Source organism: Sprattus sprattus, assembly GCF_963457725.1.
Source record: "Sprattus sprattus genome assembly, chromosome: 14".
In the NCBI taxonomy this organism is placed as follows: Eukaryota; Metazoa; Chordata; class Actinopteri; order Clupeiformes; family Clupeidae; genus Sprattus; species Sprattus sprattus.
Genome location: NC_137912.1, coordinates 18,954,942 through 18,975,584, shown reverse-complemented (window position 1 = coordinate 18,975,584; position 20,643 = coordinate 18,954,942). Strand labels below are relative to the sequence as shown.

At 45.6% G+C, this 20,643-nt stretch overlaps 1 protein-coding gene across 1 annotated transcript in view; it reads right to left on the bottom strand.

Annotated features, from left to right (window-relative positions):
- Nucleotides 1-2,063: 2,063 nt before the first annotated feature.
- syn3 (synapsin III) overlaps nucleotides 2,064-20,643 on the bottom strand; it is a gene marked incomplete at both ends in the record, with an annotated part of 96,093 nt that continues 77,513 nt past the window's right edge. The window contains 8 exons of the mRNA XM_080851444.1: nucleotides 2,064-2,187; nucleotides 3,523-3,682; nucleotides 3,969-4,011; nucleotides 4,152-4,283; nucleotides 13,105-13,207; nucleotides 13,524-13,598; nucleotides 15,433-15,575; nucleotides 20,016-20,078. Coding sequence (XP_080707570.1) covers nucleotides 2,064-2,187; nucleotides 3,523-3,682; nucleotides 3,969-4,011; nucleotides 4,152-4,283; nucleotides 13,105-13,207; nucleotides 13,524-13,598; nucleotides 15,433-15,575; nucleotides 20,016-20,078 — 843 coding nt within the window. The remainder of the gene's footprint in view (nucleotides 2,188-3,522; nucleotides 3,683-3,968; nucleotides 4,012-4,151; nucleotides 4,284-13,104; nucleotides 13,208-13,523; nucleotides 13,599-15,432; nucleotides 15,576-20,015; nucleotides 20,079-20,643) is intronic.

Sequence of the window (20,643 nt, the reverse complement as noted above, 5' to 3'; positions counted from 1 at the left end):
GTAGTATGGCCACAGACGTATTTCTTCTCACCTACAGGTACACAAATTTGTGGAGCGTCCCTCCGTTTCATTAGCTGTGAAATAGCTTTCCCTATTAGTTGCTACAGCTCTTGTTAGCATTAACTATGCTGGGCCACAACTCTATGCTCAATGAGACTGATATGCTACGACATTTTGTCAGATAATGCACTGATTGTGCCATCAACTTAAGCAACGATTTTGGCACTCTTTTGCAGATGTCCCTTTGTTTTCAGGGAACATTATGGGGTTTCTTATTATATTGAATATCCTTATGTTACTAAACCTCATGCTAACCCTGAAGTACATCTCATAACAATATATGCTACACAGTTCTTATCAGTTAATTAAGCATTAAAAGTATGATCCGCAACTCTGCCAAAAATGTTGTTGATTTTGGAACTCAACAGCCAAACAAATTACATCCCTCCTTTTTTTCTTGCTCTTGAAGCAATATGTTGATTGGCTGACATAATAAGTGGCTTGGTCTGAACCACTTTTTTTGTTTCCTATTTACAGAGCCAGGTACTGGTTAAAAACTTGGAGCGCAAAGGAACAAATTAGGAACAAATCACCAAATTTGAATTTAGGCGACTGCAATTTTATGCACATAGTAACCTACAGCGATTGCAATCTTATGCACATAGTTACCTACAGACATGGGTCTCGCGAAAGTAGCCCACCATCCCAGAAGGGACCATAAACAAGTGTTAAATGAGAGTTAGCGCTGCATAATAGTGGCAAGCTGTGAACACACAGGACCTGGTGGCAAGCTGTGAACACACAGGCCCTGCAGAATACAGCAGGTTACAGGCTCACTGGCTTGTTTCCTGATAAAGATGTACTAGAGGGATAGGATAGCAGCAATCAAACCTCACAACCCCTTGCCTTCTTGCATGGAAACCACTGTCCTCCCGTCACCATCAGATCACCACATGAGTATTATTAAACATATTGTTAACCAATGCCTTTCCTTCAGCGTAACACTGCATAAATAACAAAGCCCAGCTGACCTGGTGACTTCTGCAAAGGAAGAACAAATGGTGGTCCCATGTAGGCTAATTGTAAGTCAATGGGTTGCAATGCTCACATAGGCCTGTTCATATGCAAACTGCTGTGAACTGCTTTTGTCATGGCAAGATCTGCTGCACAGTCTAGGATAGGAGGGAACTTCAAGCTGAGAGATATCCAGGCATGATAACTGACCAGTGCCCTTCTATGACGTATTTCATAGCTGTATACAAGATATCTCAAGTAGTTACATAATATTGTTTTTTTATAAAGGGAAGCTTCATTGTTAATGGAAGACTGATCAATACAAAAAGAACTTCGAAAATAAAATGGGCAGTTAATTACTGTACATCATCAACACATTTCTGGGTTTAAGGTTTTTCATTGTTTTAGCTCAGTACACATATCTAATTTGTATATTGAGGAGGAACCAAGAAAAAGGTGCATGCATTCCACATGGACATTAACCTTTTCAGAAATCAGAAATACATCTGTAATTTGACATCAATTTCCAAGAAAGCCAATGTCTGTATGACGTGTTCATTTAATGCTAATTATTATTATAATTATCTTTAAAAAAAAAATCAGTCATAATATGATTTTCTTTGAGGACACACACAATAATGAAAGAATATGAATCCTACTGACACATTGAACTGCAAAACTACATCTACTGCACTGACACCATTACTTTCACACTACGGAACAACATATTGGACTACAAACCAGAACCGAAACAAACACACATGTGCATAACCAAAGCAAATAACAAGAACCAATCAAAGGACCTCTGCTCCGTCCACTGACCAATCAGAGGGCTTCTCTTTCCCCTGTTGATGATATCTCAAACAGGAAGTCAGGACGGGAGTGACAGGTGTCTTCAGCTCTGATAACTAGAGCACACCTGGTGAAGATGTCCCTCTAGATGCTTCTTCTTATAACTCACCTCTGCGCCCCTCCGCACTGGAGATGGCTGGGGGTGGGGTGGGGGTTTGGGAGAGAGGGTGGTCGGTGTGGGGGGATGGAGCAGGCCGCTAGTCTGAGAAGAGGCTGGCGAAGGACTGCCTGAGGCTGCGGATGGTCTCGGCCTTGGCCTCGTCATCGGTGGTGACGCCACGCAGAGACTCTGTGAACGTGTTGGTCAGGGACTGCGATTTACTGTGGAAGCAACAGCAGAAGGGGTTATTCAATTCAATTCAATTCAATTCAATTCAGATTTAATTTCAAAGATTCAGATCCCAAACCCCCTAGGCCTAGAGCAAGCACTAAGGAGACTGGGGCAAGGAAAATCTCCTTTTTAACAGGAAGGAACCTTGAGAAGACCTCAGCTCAAAGGGGGGACCCATCTTCTTGGTTAGGTAAGGATGAGATGAATACCAGAATACAACGGGGGCGCCCTTGCAGTAACACATTTAAAACTACAATATAAAATATACCAAAACAAACAAACAAACAAACGCAACAAAACAAAGCAAGAACATCAATGGCATTCAGGAACAGAGTGACAACCGGGATACCTATGCTTCTCTGAGATTCTGATTGGTCAAAGGCAGGGGCTTGTTACGAGACGTCATAATAAAAGGGAATATTTCTGAAATATTCATCTGTGCAATGGGAATGGCTTACAAAGGCCTAGAGTGACGTGTTTATGAATTATTTCATGTCTGCCTTTGTGTTCAGATCAAACAAAAAACATGCACACTGTAGCTTCAATTCAGCTAATGATGTCCTTCAGGAGTTTGAGAGAATTAGATTAGAGAAAGACAACACCGCAGAGACGAAGCCTTCTTTAGAGATATGGTGCCATCCATGTCATCACTTATATATAAGATGCAATACTATATATAAATATTATATGATATGGGCTATTCATTTGTTATGAATTTACCTCTGTGAGTGCATGAAAGGACGACAGCAAAGAAATGAGAGACAGTGAATAACAATGAAATTACTTTTACATGGAAAAAAAGAAATACAACAGAAAAGGATGAAAAAACACATTTATGGATGAAAATATACCACCACAACAGTACAAAACAGTGAAAACAGTCAATTAAAAACTTTGAACTAAAAACAGAACTCAGAAAAACAATACACTGTAAGACAGTTACACATGTTTTGGACAGACTGCAATTCATTTTAGTAGTTGACTGTCATTAAGTAGACATAAAACAGTTGGGGAATGAAGGAATTAAATAAACTTAGCGAATAACAGCCAATCAATCAGTGGACATCAAATGAAAAATAACATGATAAATAAGACAGAAATGGATAATGGTGGAGGCACTTGGGAAAGAGTACTTGTGAGAAGGAGATGTGGAGCCATGAAGACAGTGATGGATAACGATGGATGCTTTTTGGAAAGGCAGGGACCCATCTGCATTTGTATTTGTGGATGTGGATGTGTTTGTGTTTGTGGTGGTATTTGTGTTTGTGTTTGCATAAGTATAAGTTAAGAGGTGATGTTGAGCCGTGAGGGGTGTGCGGCCGTACTTCAGCTGCGGGGGCTGTTTCTGGGAGGCTCCCCCAGGGCCCGAGGCGGGGATGGGCCCGGGCTGAAAGGCCTGGCTGGGGGAGGTGGATGCTGATCGGGCTCGCTGCGGAGAAGCCTGGGCTGATTGGGACGGAGAGCCAGCAGCAGACCGGGGACCACCTGCAAAGAAGTTAAGTATATACGTGCAGAATGATCATATTTATGCACTCCCGTCCAAAGCAAACGTGCAGTAACAACACGACTGTATGGAGCTCAGTCTCTATGATCATGCTTGCATCTTGGCATTACTGTCTTTTAAAAAACGTATTTACAATCTTCACGTCCTCCTGTATCACAACTTAGGATGGTGATTTTAGGTGGGCACATTTAGGGTGTCAGTAATTGGTTTGAACATGCTGTATCAACCAAGAAAACCAATCCCCAAATAATGACTCTATTAACCTACCTGTGACACGCCTGGGCTGGGTTGTCTGCGGACCAGACTGTGGCTATCCAAAACACATAACACATAAACAGTTAGGGACGAAAATATATAATGTTATCATAACTGACTTTGACTTATTTAGTTTCAGTGGATTAATAACTGAGGAAGACAGGAGAGAGAGAGAGAGAGAGAGTGAAAATTAACCTTTGTTGAGGTAGGCTGGGGGGAGGTGATTCCGAGCAGCACGCTGGTCATCTTGTTTACAACCAGATCTGTGATCAGCTGTTTGTCCTCCTCTACGTGTTCACCAATCAGAGGCATGGAGCTGTCCATCACCTGTGCACAGGTAACACCCACTCTACTGTTACATCATATTCTATATCTGTCAATAATAATAATAGTAATAATAATAATACTGTTTTTGCAAGGCACAAACATGACAATGCAGTTGAAACAAATCTTATATTTAACCATTCATCAGTCAGTAATCAGATGTGAATTTCCTATGGATGTGATTGAGTCTATTATACTACGTATCCCCCCCCCCCCTCCGTTTTCTTTTTTTTCATGTTTGTAACCGCTGCCACGCCTGAAAGTCATCCCCACCCTCTCTGCATGTATCTGTCCTGTAGTAGGTTGTACTGTTGCTCGCTGAACACTAGATGGCAGCGTTGGACATCACTTTCAGTCTCTTGCCTGCTTTTGACTTCAGTCAAATCAGCTCTACCCAACTGATTGTAATTCTGAGGCTAATCATATTCCACTAGTGTCACAAATGAGACTTCTCTGGACTCTAATAAAGATACTTAATATTTCTATAACATTTCTATTTCTATAGTTCTATAATAGCTACATATATTTCTATAATATTTCTATTTTTATTACTGTTTCTGCAGATGCAATGACGGGTTATATTTTATCCGTAATGTTGCTCCCAATGAACTGACCCCTGTGGCGTGTTTGTTTGGTGTTAGTCATGTTGCAGAAGTTCAAGACAGCCAATGTAAGTTCAGCATAAACAAACATTTGTTTTGTTTGTTTGTTTGGTGTGTTTGTTTTGTTTATTTTGTTTATTTATAACATTTCCTGCAGTGGGGCCAATGCCACAGACAGTCAAAGGTCAAAATTACTTATCCATGTCAGGACATAACCATGACCACAAAGTCATTGCTGAAATGATAAACAGTATTTGTTTAAATGACTTTGACTAGTACAGCCACTCACTCCGCACCCAACCTGTTTAAGGCCACACATAAGGAAGAGATGTTTAAATGTGTGACACACATTAGTGGTGAAATCGAATCTGCTACTGCTGTCTGCAGGTCATGTGGTGATCTGAACACGAAGAGAGAGAGAGAGCATGAGAGGTGAAGTGAAGCCCCAAGAAAGAAAAGGCCAGACCAGACCAGACCAGACCAGACCAGACCAGACCAGACCAGACCTAACCAGACCTGACCAGACCAGACCGAACCAGACCGAACCAGACCAGAGCAGAGCAGAGCAGAAAAAAGACCGGACCAGACCAGACCAGACCAGACCAGACCAGACCAGACCAGACCAGACCAGAACAGAACAGACCAGAGCAGAGCAGAGCAGACCAGACCAGACCAGACCGAACCAGAGCAGAGCCGAGAAGACCAGCCCAGACTAGGCCAGACCAGACCAGAAAAGACCAGACCAGACCAGACCAGACCGGACCGGACCAGAGCTGAGCAGACCAGACCAGATCAGACCAGTGCCCCTAAACAGCAACTTGAGGCCTGCGTCTGGTGGAATGTAATCACAGAAGGCATGTTGTGTGTGTGTGTGAGTGTGTGTATATGTGTTGATGTGCCATGCTTTGTAAACACAGCAGGGATGTCTATTTGTGTGTGTGTGTGTGTGTGTGTTTTTGTGTGCATGCAATAACGTGTGTGTCTGTGTGAAAGAGAGAGAATGTTTTTTTTCCATGTGTGTGTGCGTGCGTGTGTGTGCATATATGCCATGCCATGTAAACAAACCCTGGGTACAGAGAGTAGAACTGCACAGCAGCACCGCTACTGGAATCCAGCGATCAGGCTTTAGAGTGTATGAGCAGGCAGGCAGGCAGGCAGGCAGGCTGGCAGGCTGGCAGGCTGGCGGCGAGGCTTGTTAAGTCATAACCACAGCCACCAGAGTCCCAGTGCGCTGGCAGCTGCTAGCGAGGACTTCAAATGCTTGCGGGCATGGCCTGGGCCAGGGTGCACCCTTGTAATTACGCCAGGCCATAAAGCCATCGGGCAGATGACGAGAGAGAAAGATAGAGAGAGAGAGAGAGAGAGAGAGAGAGAGAGAGAGAGAGAGAGAGAGAGAGAGAGAGAGCCAGCTGGGCTGGCGGAGGTGTTGTTTTTTTGAGTGTGTGTGTGTGAGAGTCTACGTGAGAGTGTATGTATTTTTATTGAGGAGCATGGTGTTCTTTTGCCCAGCCCTATCCTGGCACATGGGGAAACCAACTTAAAAAAAGGGATCTGGTTCCTGTTTCCCAGTGTTCTCACAGTTCCACTACTGTTCAAGGTGTTGAGCGACACGTCATACAGACCAAAGCATCACACCCACCAAAGCGTCACACTGTCTTCTAAGAGAGACACACTGTGTTCTGAGAGACACAACGATTCAGGAATTGCGCTTAGCTCATTCTATGGCCTTTCTTCGTTTATTTCTTCATTCATTTGATTTTTTTTTTTAAATAAAGGGACATGATGTTCTCCTCACTTTCTCCTGGCTCCATGACACCAGGCTGTAGATGGAGGAAAAAAGAGCCACCTGCTCTGAATAAAGCTTGGCATTTACCCATCCATAGTTCCTGTTTTGTTCAGACTGCTCTGCAACACGCAATGGCTACAGAATGAACCCAACAAAATCCCTTTGTTTTCTTTGAACAAAACCTCTTTGTAGACTCGCAAATAGAGGCTAACTCCTGCCATGACACACTTGAATTATAATTAAGATGAATGAACAGAGTTATTGGGCACAGCACGTGTCTTTCTATGCACATATGCTGGGGCCTTGGGAGCCTGAGGATGGCAGCTGTGTTGTGTAGAACATCTGACACCTTTCCCAGGGCTAATTAAGACAAGGGAATTTTATCTTTGAAAGGTCCGTCTAAACGTACAGCTTTCCAACGGCAGGCTGTGAACTCAGAATCTTAATCTCAATCACGGCCCAGGCCAACAACAGCACATGCTGGGCCTCAAGACCTCTCTGGAAAAAAACAACCATGGGGCTCTTGTTTTGGGAGATGTCAAGAGCAATTTCCTACCGGTGTCGAGGAGAATGCAATTTAGCATCGCTTACTAACAGGACCTGCAGTAATGTATTGTCCGCTTTACCATCCTTTAGACACACACACACACACGCACACACACACACACAAACATGGACATACTTCACACACACACACACACACACACATATACACATATACACACCCCCATCCCATACATGGACATACTACACACACAAGCACGCACACACACACACACACACACACACACACACACACACACACACACACACACACACACACACACACACACACACACACACACACACACACACACACACACAAACCCTATCCCAAACACAAACATGGACATACTGAGCACACAAGCACATACCCGCCCCCTCAATTTCATTAAATCTCATCCGGTGGTGGGGTGTGAGAAGCTGGTCACTACATTCCTTTTCTGTAGACTCACTGAGTACCTTGTCCTGTGCCTCCAGCCACAAAGAATATCAAAATAACAATGATGGTTGATGTGTGTGTGGGTGTGTGGGTGTGTGGGTGTGGGTGTGTGTGTGTTTATGGACTTCCCACAAGAGCCTAAGTTCCATAACGAGAGTGATTAGCTGTCCTCACATTCACAGCAGCTAGAGGAATCCCCCACACACACACACACACACACACGACCTATGCTCACAGTCATGCCAGGAAGGACAGTGTTTGACTCTTCTGTCTAAATATGGTGAGGATGAGGTCTTGACGTCAGCCCCACACCGATATAATGACAGTGCAGTTTTCCGATGCCTCGCTGAGAATCTGCAGGGAGGGAAAGTTCTGGAATGTTGCGAAAGAGACAATGGGGCTTAATTTAGATGTACAGTTTGGAGATGCAAAAAAAAATAAAACAAAAAGAAAATGATTTTGTGGGAAAACAGCTTAAAAAAAAAATAAAGAGAGGCGTAGGCGCTATGGAGAAAATAAAACAGAGGAAGTATTTTACCACTGGATAAAGACTCACGTGTAACACATCTAGACTTCTAGGATTCTAGGCAGGCTTTACAAAAAAGATCACACACGTACACGTACAGACCCATGTACAAACTCCTCTAGGGTCAAAGGCACACATGTTTGCATACACATACTTTCACATAGGTTCTACGAAACACTTTTCTTTTCCCTCCCTCTGTCCTCTCACTTATTCACACACACACACACACACACACACACACACACACACACACACACACACACACACACACGCACACACACACACACTGGCAGGGTCACGGGAGGCTCCCTGCCTGTGCCCCAGCAGACATAAGCCAGACTTGACTTGTCTGCAGGAAACAGTGGTTTCCTGGGAGAGAGAGAGAGAGAGTGAGAGAAAGAGAGAGAGAGGGAGAGAGAGAGACAGTGAAACAGAGAGAAAGACAGAAAAAAGTGAGAGATACAGAGTGAGAGTTTGAGAGAGACACAGACATTAGCTCCATGGCGAGACGCTGTACACACGGCACGGCTCCCCTTACATCATCATCCCCTGGTCATGCCAGAGCCCAGAGGCCTCAGATAGGAGGAGGAGAGGGGAAGAGCTGCCCTGGGCCACCTCAGAGTAGGGGATTTTTCTGAGGAAGTGAGGAAGAGGCTGGGTCTGAAACGGTGACCTGTGTGAACCAGATATAGACGTGAGCTCACTGCTGCATCAGGATGAGACGGGACCGGGGTGGTCAGAACCACTGATCCGAGTGGGCCGGTCCTGGACGCGACCTCACTACCGCACGGAATGGTGTTAGGGTCACAGTGGTTCAGGGGCCTCTAGGTTTTGACCCACCAGTGTTGAGTTGGTTCTGTAAAGGCCCGGTGGAGGTCCGTTACCGGTTTCCTCCACTCCCTCTGCCCTCTCTAGCATGCAACAAGTGCACAGCTCCCTCTCTGGCTATGAACACTCCTCATACGGCTCTGGCTATGAACACTAGTCATATGGCTCTGGCTATGAACACTAGTCATATGGCTCTGGCTATGAACACTAGTCATATGGCTCTGGCTATGAACACTAGTCATACGGCTCTGGCTATGAACACTAGTCATATGGCTCTGGCTATGAACACTAGTCATATGGCTCTGGCTATGAACACTAGTCATATGGCTCTGGCTATGAACACTAGTCATACGGCTCTGGCTATGAACACTAGTCATATGGCTCTGGCTATGAACACTAGTCATATGGCTCTGGCTATGAACACTAGTCATATGGCTCTGGCTATGAACACTAGTCATATGGCTCTGGCTATGAACACTAGTCATATGGCTCTGGCTATGAACACTAGTCATATGGCTATGAACACTAGTCATATGGCTCTGGCTATGAACACTAGTCATATGGCTCTGGCTATGAACACTAGTCATATGGCTCTGGCTATGAACACTAGTCATACAGCTCTGGCTATGAATTCTCCTCATACGCTCTGGCTATGAACACTAGTCATACAGCTCTGGCTATGAACACTAGTCATATGGCTCTGGCTATGAACACTAGTCATATGGCTCTGGCTATGAACACTAGTCATACGGCTCTGGCTATGAACACTCCTCAAACGGCTCTGGTGTGATTTAGCGTGCACAGCCCCCTTTCTGGCTATGTAAGTATGGGTGTGACTCATCGTGTGTTTGTTTGTGTGCGTAGACATGTGTGTGTAACACTGTATGTTTAGTAGTGCACTATGTGCTAATATATGTGTATGTCAGAGCATGTTTATGAGGCTGTGTGTGTGTGTGTGTGTGTGTGTGTGTGTGTGTGTGTGTTTGTGTGTGTGTGTGTGAGTGTGTGTGTGTGCGTGCACATATTTGTGTTCCAGTCTGCATGAACAACACAGATGTTTTTAACATTGCGTGTGTCTGTAGCTGGGCGGCTCAGTGTCAACCCTGTGGTCAATAAATAATGATAATTACACTTTAGGGGAACTAAAACACTGAGTGAGGAGTTCCCACTTTCCTTTTCCAACCACCTGTCACCACCAGCACAGGTACAACACTGGCTAATAGCTGCTTTACTACTTAGCTCATGGCTGAGTTGTAGAAATTGCCACTTTTCTGGAGATCTGATGGTAAGCAAGACTAAATGGTCTCTGATCCGTAAGAAGCTAACAAGCAAATGAACAAATGAAAAAACATAAACAGAAATAAATGAGCTCTGATCCACAGACACACATAGGAGCCTTTAGATTTACAGAACTACAAATAACTTTTAAAGCCGCTGATAAATAAAAATCAATGATGTGTGGGTCTCATCTTATGGTGTCCGGTTGCCTTTCCATTCCAACAGGTGTTGACCTCCTGTTCTGTAGTGTCATTAAACCACCGCTCACTGCATTCAGTGTACTGTATATTATTACAGGTGAAAAGGAGGGAACAGTTGCTCCCGTCAGTGTGTAAACACATATGATGTCAAATAAGGTGACCCCTAAAAAGTGTAAATATCTCACACGAAAAAAAGACCCAGTGTTGAGACTCCCCAGACTACCCTGGGTAAAGAGGCTAAATAACCCAACATGGAGGTGGCCAGAGGACAGAACAGTTCTTAGATCTTTACTACAGGAATATTGAAGTTATGGATGTTATTATTATCCACAAGCCTGGCTTTGATCTGCCTCTCCTCCTCGAGTTTAGAAGTTCTCATCAAATACCAGTGAGAGACGGTGGTCCTCACACAAGAATAAAGTCATGGAATAGAGTCATGGGTCTTGGTTTATCACGTTGCCAGGGAACCAGAATGGATACTAATGTATGACATATACAATGTACAATGTATAACGAGGGAAGGTATGTCAGCAATGTTGATTTCTGATGAAATATTAACCAGTAGTGCTGTGAAGGCAGGCATGCCATTGGGTGCGCACACACACACACACAGTTGCAGACATACACTCACAGACATGTACACACACCCACAGTTGCAGACATACACTCACAGACATCAACACACACACACACACACACAGACAGACACACACACACACACACCAATCGACACACTGAGTCAGTTTAATCAGTGCCTAGCCACTGTCTAACCTCACCAACTTGACACCCCCGTGTCAGAGCCAGACGGCCCACACCACCTCATCTCTCTCCATCCCTGAACCTCCCTTTCCCTGGAAAGCTTTATCAGACATCCCTGTCAGACATCAGACATACTATCATCAAAATGGGGATGTTTTGTTCAGGGTATTCACCTTTTGAGTGAGTGTGGCCCAGGTCGAATGGTGGTAGTAGTCGTGGTCACAGAAAGCTCAACGGGAGAGTCTAAAAAGCAAGACTGTACCCCTGACATCAGTGTTAAAACATTAAAGAACAGGTGTGCCCAGCTTTGTAGAGTGCTGCTGGACTATAAAGAATAAAATAGACATTGACATTGCCATTGTGCTATTGGCATTACCATCCAGTTTGAGTTCAGCTATGTGTCAAAGAGAGGAGACTAAACAAACCTGACTGTACCACAGGCTTCAGCATTTCCACACAGGAACCAAATGTATCATTGATATAAAAAGAAGCCAATTAGGAGTTTTTTGTTTTGTTATTTATAACTTCACATGTCGCTAGCTCTCCCGTGTTCCCATGCTCTTCAAATGTATTGCCTTATTGTTTGATTTTCAGGCCTGGAGGAAGACTGGGTGTCTTGGGCCCTGCTGGCTCATAAGTCTGTGCCCCTATTTTTGTGCTGTTCTTCTGAGGCCCGTTTCCTCCTCAAACTCGTCTATATTACAGCACATCAAAGAAATTACGCCACGGAGCGTCTGGTAATGAAATCAAACGTCAACGCCCATTCCCAGTGGAGCCTTACTGTAAATGCTCTCAAAACAGACAGACTGAATGTGAAGGTTAGACTCCCATATTTTTTTTTTTTTTTTTTAAAACAGCTATTGTCTTGGTGACCTGCAATGAACCGAATGAATGTGGAGATCATGTATCTGCCATTAGAGCATATTTGAAGTGTCTGTTTGAGTGGCTTTGGGAGTCCAGACACTGTTGATCCTATAGAGAGAGACCTGTAGCCAAATGCCATTCTGGGGAGCTGGTTTTGGCCTGCCGGGCATAACAGATGTTAGAGAGCTTAGGGGCAGACCTAAAACAAACCAAAGAGGGAGTTTTTTTTTTTGCTCGCGGAGATCTTAAGAGCCCAAATCGCCACTCTTAAACACATCTTTTACACTTCAGCTGCTACCTCCAAGAAAGGAAGGGCAGAGTGTGCTGATGTGTGGAATGGAGCATTCGAGGAACTAAGAGTCTGTCTGTTTACGCTCCCTTGCAGGGTGCCAAACAAGCAACTGATGCTTTATCTGCTCATTTGTAAGGCACTTTGGATTACCAATGTGCTATATAAATAAACATTCCTTGCCTTGCCTAATGCTTTGATAGGTGTTTGTCTTCGTCCAAGTCCAAATGTTCTGACTCTGACATGTCAAGGTCATGGCACAAGTGGTTGTTCACGTGACCTTGACACACATCGACTCTGTATTTCACAAGGACGCAGCTTTAAGCTAGATTGTGCTGTTTCCTGGCACCACACCCCTCTTTCCTCACTCATCTCCTCTCTGTCTCTACCGTCCTGCAAAATCCCAAATTCCCCAATAAAATTTTGGTTTTATACAAATAATAATAGAAAGTGTTTTGATTGCAAGGATGTATAAAAATGTCTGTCATCAGTTGCTGATTGGGACGTGCAAACGTGTGAGTTGAATCAGGAGTAAGGGGAGGGCTCCACTCTGCTTTGTTTAGTCTAGTCCACAAATCACCCGCTGCATTTTTTCATGTTTTATTTATTTGATCCAGACTTGTGAACACCCAACATTACCGTACACCAGACCATAAAATAACACGGAACTCCCAACAGTAGCCAGATGCATGGGTGCTTCTCTTTAGTACCTCAATGATGTAGTCATTGCCATCTTTCCCATGGACGGCCTTCACCGCACAAACGTCCAGGCCTCCAAACATGTCAGAACAGGAGTCTACCCACAGCCGATATCTGCAGGAACATGTCCACAGAGTTCACGTTAATACAGTCAAGTAAAGTTCAAGTTAATGTAGTCCTCACTCACACATACACGCACACACACACACACACACACACACACACACACACACACACACAGGCACACACACACACTCACTCACAAATGTCTTTCTGTTTCTAGATCCAGACATTAATACTAGTCACTAATACTTTTAAACATGCTCAACCATGACTACATTTTATCTTAGGAAGAGATACCTATGTCTAACAATATCCTCTCTTTTTCAGTCAGAGACTTAACGGTTCTTGGCGTATCAAAACAGCTCACCTGTCCGTCATGGCAATCTGTTCAAGCATAGCGGAACCTGTGTTAGCCTTCCAGTTGCCTGAAATGGACGTCCTCCTGACAAAACGACACAAAACGAAACAAAAAGAGTAGAGTGCAGGATATGAATCACAGATCTGCCCGTCCTCAGTACCAGTAAAGGTGCACAAATAACCACACCGGTAATAGGGGGGGGGGGGGACCATTAGTCATTGCCGGCCAGCTTCTCTCTGTGTGGACAGAGGCATGGCTCCTGCAGAGGCCCTCCGATAGGTGAAAGTATTGTGACTACTCATTTTTCTATTTCCTCCCCAGACAAAAAAAACAAAAAACAAAACCCACCCCCCCAATACCCATCATCCCCAGAGGAAACTGTCTGGGAGGATAACAAACACACGTCCACCACGCAGGCAGCACGGACGAAGCGTTTGGTCAAAGCAAGGCGAGCGGCGAGCTGCCTGGAGGGACAGGAGATAAGGCAGGCATTAGGCAGCTCTGAGCTCTGAGTCATCACATCCCATCCTAACCGCCGCCGCTGGGGCCCACTGCTGTAGCTGATGCCGCCGCCACTGCTGTGGTTAAGCAAGTGAAAACATCTAAAGGTGCTGGAGGGCGGGCGGGTGGGTGGTGTTGGCCTCAGCTCTGTTTTTCATTCAGCGTGACGGAGATGATAAGAATGGAATGGGGTGTGGGTGGTTGTCGAGGGTCGGGGGGTGGGGGGGCGGTATGACTCGGCTGTTTGTTTAGAGGGAGAGACAAAAATAAGGATCTTGAGTGTAAAAAACAACCCTCACAAGCTTTGATGTGAGATCTTGGGGAAATAAATAAAATAAAGCAAAACAAAATTCAAATCTTCTGGGTTTTTAGATGTCATAGCACTGAAAGCATTGTCCTCTGAAGACTTCACCCAACTGCTGCGTAGGATGTTTTTTGAAGAGCGCCTTTTATTATGATATGTAAAAGCCCTGCTGTGCACAGCTGTCACTACAAAATTATGAGCTAAATATGTAGACTTCAACTATGGATGACACAGTGCCATTTTAAAACACTACTGCAACCACTTACAGAGCCAGTGGATTGTTGTGGACAGTTCAGCATCCTACAAACATGGCCACTGACTGAGGTGTTTGTTGGTGATGCCATGTAATGTTTTTAAACACCCACAAAGTCCAATCAAACAGATAAGGTCTACTTTCCGTATCCAAAAGAAACAACAGATAAGACTGGAGGAAACTGATCTTCCCTCTCACTGACACCACGGGCAACTGGAGAGGTTGAGGTATAGTCATCCGTGACACACACACTCCTCTTCAATTAACCTGTCTGGTGCCAATATCACACCTCTGTTGGCTACTTTGTCAGCTGTCACACTGACTCCTGGCAGTGTGCATAATCTAGTACCTCAAGCTGGCCTGACTCGAATGTAGTACCTCAATCTGGCCTGACTCGAATCTAGTAGCTCAATCTGTCCCGACTCGAATCTAGTACCTCTATCTCAAGCTGTTCTGAAGTGCCCTAGTTCATATGGAGTTGGGCGGAAGTGAAAGAGGATATGAGATGCCCGCTCTGTGGCGGCCCGTTGGCACCGCTGTTGGCGTGGCGCAGGCAGCATCCTTCCACAAACTGGCACTGGAAGCCTGGGAAACAGCTACCGGAGCCGCAGTCAGAGGCTGGAGCTGAACAGAACTCCCTGTCCCTTCCTCCCGTCTCCAGTATCCTCCAGTCGAGCTTGTACGCTTAAAAATAGCCTATTCAGCAACATCCGGCCCTGAAAGCTTTTTTATATGAAAGACTTCAAACATACACAGCTCCATAGGCGTAATGTAAAACATGGCTGGTTAGAAAGGAAACCACAGAGATGGGCAGAGATAAACTGACACACAGAGTGGGAGTGAAGTTTGTTCTGCCTTACATGTAGGCCTTGTAGTTGTTCCCGATCTTCTGGATCCTGATGTCGTACTTGGAGGCGATGTAAGGCTCAGAGGTGGCGTAGGTTTTGGCCAGAGCGACTACACTGGTGATGTCCTGGTAGTCGTCCTGGTTCTCCACTTTAATCTGCACAGGGGTCAAAGACATAAACATGGTTAAAGGTTCCGTCTGCGGTTCTGTCGATAGGTTGGTGATACTGAGCTTGATAGCCAATCAAATTACATCCCTCCTTCTGTGCTGCTGAAGCAGCATATTGATAGGCTGGAAGAGCGTAGGGCTTGGTCCGAACCATTTTGCATGATTCTCGTATACAGAGCCAGTACTGTGCATAAATACTAGATCATTTTTTTTGCGCACACACAACGGACTGCTAGAGGGCTGAGATAAGCAATTCCCTAATTTGTCACAAAATTCTTTGGATCAGTATTGTCGACCGACAGTTCATTTTATCTGAGGGCTAAAAAGTGTTTTGCTAAAATTTCCCACCGAAAACTACCGTCGGTCGAGAACGCATTACAACCAGCTGGCTATCTCCGGGTTTCAATGAAACCAATACAGATGTCTTACATGTCCTGAGCAAACATTATTCCAGATTATACCACTAACGTGCTAATGAATGATGTGATATGCTCGTATCGAACATGACAAGCCATATATTGTTTGAAACAACAGCACCTGCGATCCCTTTGGAAAGCCTCCACATCATTGTGAGTAATGACGGCTATTGCGAGGCGGAATGCACGATTAATCTCACTTGGGCAGCGCGCTGCGGTGCAGTGACGAGGCTCCCAGCTGCATTCATCACCAGCCTTTAATGCGTGTTCTGCGGTAATGTCTTTTTCCTTAAGCCTATTATGCTGATAATATCCAGCGAGCTCATCACCTCGCTCCGGCCCATTACTGTCACTGCTGTTGTGATCCATACCCAGAGAGGTGTATGGGGCTCTTAAGGGGACCTGGGGGGCTAAAACCGGCGCAGATCTGGTGCAGATCTGACGGTACCGGGACAGATCTGGACCCAGAGATGTTCACAGCGGGAACCACTATCTGGGTTCTGGGGGAGGCGGAAGATAGATGCCCGGTCCTGGCGCCAGCTGGGATGACCGATGCCCCCTAGACCACTAATGCTGGGGGAGAGGGCAGTGTGGGAAAGTAGAGTAAGAAGATGGGGCAGACGTCTTGTGTGTGTGTGTGTGTGTGTGTGTGTGTGTGTGTGTGTGTGTGTGTGTGTGTGTGTGTGTGTGTGTGTTTGTGTGAGGGGGGGGGCTGGGGGGGTTTGGTTGGTTAAGGTGTGTGTGGAGTGAATGGGTGAGAAACAGAGGAAGGGGGATTGAAAATGAGAGAAAATAAATTATAATGGGGATGAAAGAGGGGAGGGTATAGAGCAAGCCTGACACGACAAGAGTGAAAAATGAGGCAGGGAAGGAGGAACTGAATTAAAATGAAAATGAGAGAGAGAGACTGAGTGCAATAGAGATGGAGAAAGAGTGTGTGAGCTTTTCTAACAGAAAGAAAAAGAGACAGAGACTGTGCATGTGCATGTGCATGTGTGTGTTGGTGTGTGTGAAAGAGAGAGAGAGTATTTAAAGCATGAACTTGCCCGTGTGTGTGTAAGTGTGTGTGAGTGTGTGTGTGTGTGGGGGGGGGGGGGGGGGTCTGGAAAAAGCCATGTCCCAGGTGATTCCCAGTGAAACGTGGAAATAAGTTTATGCAGGTTGTCTGTCTCCCTGATTCTCCTGTCCTGCTGTTAATCCCATCAGGAGGAGAGGAGGAGAAAGAGAAGGAGGAAAGAGGAGAGGAGAGGAGAAGGAAAAATAGGAGGAAGATGAGGGAGAGGAGAGGAGAGGAGAGGAGAGGAGAGGAGGAGAGTAGAGTAGAGTAGAGGAGGAGGTGTAAAGGAGGAGGGTGTTTAGAGGCAGGTGCACCCGACCGGGGCTACTGGGAGGCCGGGGTTATCAACTCTGACCTTAATGTGTCCTCCACAACCCACTCTGACCTTACTGTGTGTCCTCTGGAACCCACTCTGACCTCACTGTGTGTCCTCTGGAACGTAGACACAGACAGAATATTCAAACATGACAATGTTTTAAAGGGAATAGAGTCTGTGCTACACGCTTATTTGTACTACATTGCTTCTCACTAGACACCCTAGACACCCTAAGCAAATGACCACTGCCACAAGGATACTGATACAACATGGCACTTTTTTGACCATTCAATTAATCACAATATACAAACGAATTTCCCTTATGTATCATCTCAATAGTAATTGCTGGCAGTGTAACACACCTAGAAATATAAAACTATATAACTTTTTGACAGAAATATTGTTTTTGTTATAGATGAATTCAGCCTATCAAAGCTTTGGGGTCAGTGAAACCCATTTATTTACTGATCCAACCCCATGCTGAGCAACTCTGTGCTGAACAAAAGGTCATGGGTTTGCATCCCGGGGGGTATGGACACTGATTAAAAGTGTTCCTTTCCTGTGCAGTGGGCGGCTGTGTACTTAAAAGTAATGAATGAATGTAAATAGCCGCTGCCTGTCCTGTTTATGCAGGATGGCGGAGAAGAGTGGCGGAGGGAAATCCCTCGGCAGCGGCGGGAGGCACAGCCTGCTCAGGGGCCAAATAGAGCACAGAGAACATCACATGAGGGATGGCCTGTTTCCATGACAGCCGCCTCCTTACTGCCTCCCTCGTCTCTCACGCTCCTCTCTCCCTCTCTTCTCTCTCTTTACTCCTCTCTCTCATGCTTCTGTTTCTACTCTCTCCCTCTCTCTCACATCTCTATCTCTCTTTTGTTTTTGTTTCTCGCTGTCTTTCTCTCTCACATTACTCTGTCTCTAACTCTTTCTCTCTTTTTCCCTCTGTAGTTCTCTCTCTGCCCTTGATCCTTCAGGGGGTCAGCCGAGGTTAAAAGGATCAAGGGAACTCTCTTAAGGGAGTTTTCAAGGAAGGGGCTAGCAGGAATGTTGAAGCACTCCAGTTGTTGTTGGGACACGGGGAGCCTGGTCATAACGGAGGTGGTCATGTAGGGCGAGAGCCACCCCCCCCCGCCATTTTGACTTTTGGTTGCGGCCCAGGGGGTCATTGACTGCCCCCCATCCACACTGAGTGGCGCCGGTGAGGGGACTCTTCGTCCCCCCCTTGGGCTTTTGTTGCCTTTCGTCAAATTCAAGTAAATAGAATTTGTGTGTGTGAGTGTGTCTCTGTATGGGTGCGTCTGGGTAGCTGCTAATGACCCAATTAGCTGCATTCTTGCCGGTAGCAGAGAGTCCCTAGTGGTGCAGGTGTGTCAATCCTACGTGAACTAATCTGCAGTGGTGAGGTGTTCATAACAAACAGGTGATAGTGAGGTACAGTTGAGCGCACTGAACTAGTGTGTGAGTTTGCTGAGTGCTAAGTGCACCACTACAAGTGGAGGAGTGGGGGGGTACTTTAGTTATATCTGCATCCTCTTTATGATCACATGACTACCATTAGTCATGGTATATGAATGAAAGTTGCCATTGAGACTCATACAGACTGTGGATTGAACATTTATGGCAGCAGGGGATAAGGGCAAGTGAAGCACATGCACTACTAAAGCATCAACACTAAACTGTTCCATCCGGAGGGCTTATGTCATTTGATGATCAGATAAGCCATTGTATTAAGAAGATGTTGCAAGTAGAACCCCAGTTCTATGACATCTTTCAAGTAGAAACAGCACATTCATAAAACCATATTGAGTACCCCTGGTGTGTGATGGTGCTCAAGTTAGTGTATGTTGTGTTTCAGGGATTGATACAGAACGGCTGTATCTATACACTTTGAAAATGACAGATGGAAATGGAAAAATAAACCCTTAATATCTAATACATAATGTTGCTTGATGGGCAAGCAGTGGCTATGCCTCTGTGATGTTTAACATAGACAGGACCTGAAGCCTAACTTCTGAGAACCACCTTCACTACCTCACAGGCCTCTGTGCCCTTAATGGTGGCTATGGGCCAGTGGGAGTCCCAGGAACAGGCTGTACATGTGCGGCGCACACACAAACACTGCATCATGACATTGGGAGTTGCTTTGGCAGGATTCGGTTTCTCAACCTTGGTCCCTGGACAGAAGGGCTGATAAACGTGCTTGTTCTAAACCAGCGCCCACTCCCACCCTGGGAAGTCCCTCGAAAGTCCCCCCCCCCCACACACACACACCCAGCCCCCCTTTTCCCAGAGAAGAAAGTGCAGAGAACCTTCAAGAAGGCTGTAGCCACACAGAGAGAAAGAGAAAGAGAGAGAGAGAGAAGGAGAGGAAGAGAGAGAGTCTGATCCAACAGAGCATAACTTCACACCATCCAGCCCTGATAAGAGGGAATGAAATGGATTGCTCGCTTCAGGCGGTCTTTCAGCTTTTCAGCACTAGAGGTCTTGCAATCCGGCCTTGGACTGCTTCACGTTCCTCAAGCTGGGTGTTTACACATAAAGTAAGCTTTTTTTCCCAGGGTGCTGATGTAAGTATTGCATCCCGGGGGTGGGGGGGGGGGGGGATTGCACTGATGATTTGGGTTTGGGTGGGGTCTTACCTTTCCAACGCCTGCGTGAGCGTGACCCATCTTCACGACCACGGGGAACGTTGGTGTGGGTTGCTAGAGAGGGGGAAGAAACAAAGAGAAGATGGTGTCAACCACACGTAGGCAGCAGGTCACCATGACTGGTTGTCACTCACCACTAGCCACACACACGCACACACATACACACACACACACAACACATACACACACACACACACAACACAACCAACCCCACACATATACAAACACACACAAGACTGGCCAAGGGATGCTGGGAAGACTTCCTCCCATGTGTTTAGCTTTGTGCTGCGGTTGGTTGGTGTGCAGCGGAATACACTCTGGTTACAGTGTGTGTGGGAGGTGAACAGCCCTCTTAATGGTACTGTACAGTGAGTAACATGGGAGTATGTCAGGCCTCCCAAAACCCACCCAACAACCAAAAAATCTGAATCATGTGTCAATATAACTGAACAAAATTTTATTTGGTCTGAAGAAACAACCAGTGGGTTTTAAGCAGTCTGACATTATATCCACAAGGCACTCTCAGGAGAATCATTTTTTTGCTTTCATGAGGGAATTCTGGGACAATGATGAAACAGGCCTAACCACAGCCTATAGACCACAAGGATGGGCTTCAGCC